This window comes from Nomascus leucogenys, chromosome 4 (assembly GCF_006542625.1).
Source record: "Nomascus leucogenys isolate Asia chromosome 4, Asia_NLE_v1, whole genome shotgun sequence".
In the NCBI taxonomy this organism is placed as follows: domain Eukaryota; kingdom Metazoa; phylum Chordata; class Mammalia; order Primates; family Hylobatidae; genus Nomascus; species Nomascus leucogenys.
In genome coordinates, this window is record NC_044384.1 from 77,729,214 (window position 1) to 77,732,147 (window position 2,934).

Genomic DNA, 2,934 nt, shown 5'->3' on the forward strand with positions numbered 1-2,934 from the left:
AAGCCAGCCTGGGCAATGGTGGGCACCCCTCCCCCAGCCTCGCTGCCGCCTTGCAGTTTGATCTCAGATTGCTGTGCTAGCAATCAGTGAGACTCCATGGGCGTAGGACCCTCCGAGCCAGGTGCGGGACACAATCTCCTGGTGTGCCGTTTTCCAAGCCTGTTGGAATAGTGCAGTATTAGGGTGTGACTGACCCAATTTTCCAGGTGCCGTCTGTCACCCCTTTCTTTGACTAGGAAAGGGAGCTCCCTGACCCCTTGCACTTCCCCGGTGAGACAATGCCTTGCCCCGCTTTGGCTTGGCTCACGAACCATGCACTAAACTGACTGTCCTGCACCCACTGTTGGCACTCCCTAGTGAGATGAACCCCGTATCTCAGATGGAAATGCAGAAATCACCCGTCTTCTGCGTCACTCACGCTGGGAGCTGTAGACCGGCGCTGTTCCTATTCGGCCATCTTGGCTTGGGAGATATCGAGATAATAGTCTTAATGAGCTTTTTGAAGATTGATAGAATATGTATTTCTAGCACACAGGAAGCACTTAATGTTATCTATTACTAATAACGAGTATTTGAAAATATAAATTTGAGGCTGAATAATATCTTTTTGTATAGTAATTTTTTAACCAATACTTTATTATAAGAAAATTTCTTTTCTTTTTTTTTTTTTTTTTTGAGACTGAGGGAGTCTTGCTCTGTCCCCTAGGCTGGGGTGCAATGACGCAATCTCAGCTCACGGCAACCTCCGCCTCCTGGGTTCAAGCAGTTCTCCTGCCTCAGCCCCTCAAGTAGCTGGGATTACAGGCACATGCCACCATGCCAGGCTAATTTTTGTATTTTTAGTAGAGTTGGGGTTCAACATGTTGGCCAGGCTGGTCTCAAACTCTTAACCTCATGATCTGCCCACCTCAGCCTCCCAAAGTACTGGGATTGTAGGCATGAGCCACCGCACCTGACCTATTTTCATTTTTATGTATGATGCTATAATAAACAACAAATTTGTTCTGATTGTTCTCTGTTTGACCCTAGTTCTCAAGGTTTTTGTCTGCCTTTCCCTGTGCCCTAGGAAACTGACTTCTGTGGACTGATTCATCCAGTCTCCCCTCCCTACTTGCTGCCAGTTAAGTTTGGTCTGTGGAGACAGGGCAAGAAATGGAAAATTTTGAGCAAAGAGACTCTGGGGTATTTACCTCACTGTGTCTTCCTTGCATGGCCATAGTTCTGTCATAGTTTCTTTTTATTTCTGATGCCACAGTTTCTACCAAGTGGTTTATCTCCTTAAATCTAGCTGTCACTGGACTCTGATAATGTTGCACCCTTCTTCTACAGCACGCCTTTTAGGTCTAGGGCTGAGAAGCCTTCCTGCTATTGCTAGCATGTTAGTGCTCTGCCACATTTTATTGATTTCCTTACCTATAACCACTGCAGATAACCCTTTTTAAATGTTTTTTAGTTAAAATCTATTGAGTGAGCTATCTCTCTCCAGCTGGTAACTGGACAAAGTATTATACTTGCCACTTTATATCACTTTATGCTCATGTAGTTCTTTCCTAGAAGAGAAATTACTGAGTCAAATTGTAGAAATATTTAAAAATCTTTGGTACACATAAACAGAATCCATATAATTTATACCATCTTTTAGATGAGTTTTAACACCAAATGATAGAAATCTCAGTTTCATAGAGATTTGGTGGGCTGGAACCAAATACTTGCCTGATAGGCTGTCCCCTCATCTTTCCTAGCTGTTCTGGGAAAGGCAGTTCCTATAAGAACTCTCCCTACGGCCCCTTTCATCTCACTGTTCCTCAGGGCATAGATGAGTGGGTTGAGCAGTGGGGTTCCCAATGTGTACACCAGTGAGATGAACTGATCTTGCTTGGGGTGGTAGCTGGAGCTGGGGCGCAGGTACATAAAGGCACAGCAGCCATACTGCAGCAGCACCACAGTGAGGTGGGAAGAGCAGGTGGAGAAGGCCCGGTGGCGGCCAGCAGCTGAGCGGATCTTGAGCAGAGCAGCCACTATGAAGGTGTAGGAGGTGGTGATGAGGAAGAAAGGCACAGCAATGGCTAGTATGGCTGCCACCAACACTGACTGCTCATGAATGTGACTCTGAGCACAAACAAGATGCATGACTGGTGGCACATCACAAAAGAAGTGCTCAATGCCCCGAGCCTGGCAGAATGGCAGAGAGAAGATGAAGGCCACCAGTTGTAAGGACAGGAACAGACCACTGATGACTGATGCCACAACCAAGTGGACACAAAGAGTCAACGTCATGAGGAGAGGGTACTGCAAGGGGTGGCAAATGGCCACATAGCGGTCATAGGCCATGGCAGCCAAGAGGAAACAATCAGCACTGCCCAGTGCAATGAAGAAAGCCATCTGGGTGGCACAGCCCAGGAGGGTGATGGTCTTCTCTGATTGTAGGGTGTTGGCCAGGATATGGGGCACCACCACTGCAGTGTAGCATATTTCAATCCCAGAAAGGCTGCCCAGGAAATAGTACATGGGTGTGCATAGACGGGCTTCTGTACGAATGGACACCACAATGAGAATGTTCCCAGCGATGATCAAACCATAAATCAGGCTGACCCCAAGGAAGGACAGAATACGCAGTTCTGGGCAGGAGGGATAGGCCAGGAACACAAATTCCATCAACACTGAGTGATTTTCCCAGGTCATTGAGCTAACAGTATTTCTCTGTGGAGAGTTACAAGTACAGAAGGAAGAATCAGACTGAAGATAAATTAAGTTACACTCTGAGCCATGAATCTAATGTAATCAGGACTGGAGTTAGAAACTGGAAGGATCAAGACTAGTTCTTTTTCTTTTCTCCACTTTTACCAAGTTTCTCCACATTAATATCTACACCTCAATTTCTACCTGCCAAGAGTTGGGCCAAACTATGTAAGATACTATTGAAGAAAAATCGCA

General features: G+C 46.1%; 1 protein-coding gene across 1 annotated transcript; it reads right to left on the reverse strand.

Annotated features, from left to right (window-relative positions):
- Positions 1–1,738: 1,738 nt before the first annotated feature.
- Positions 1,739–2,655, reverse strand: LOC100591025 (olfactory receptor 10W1). Its single transcript, XM_012512339.2, is given in 2 exon segments — positions 1,739–1,767; positions 1,770–2,655. Coding segments are annotated over 2 exon segments (915 nt in total).
- Between the last annotated feature and the right edge of the window lie 279 nt (positions 2,656–2,934).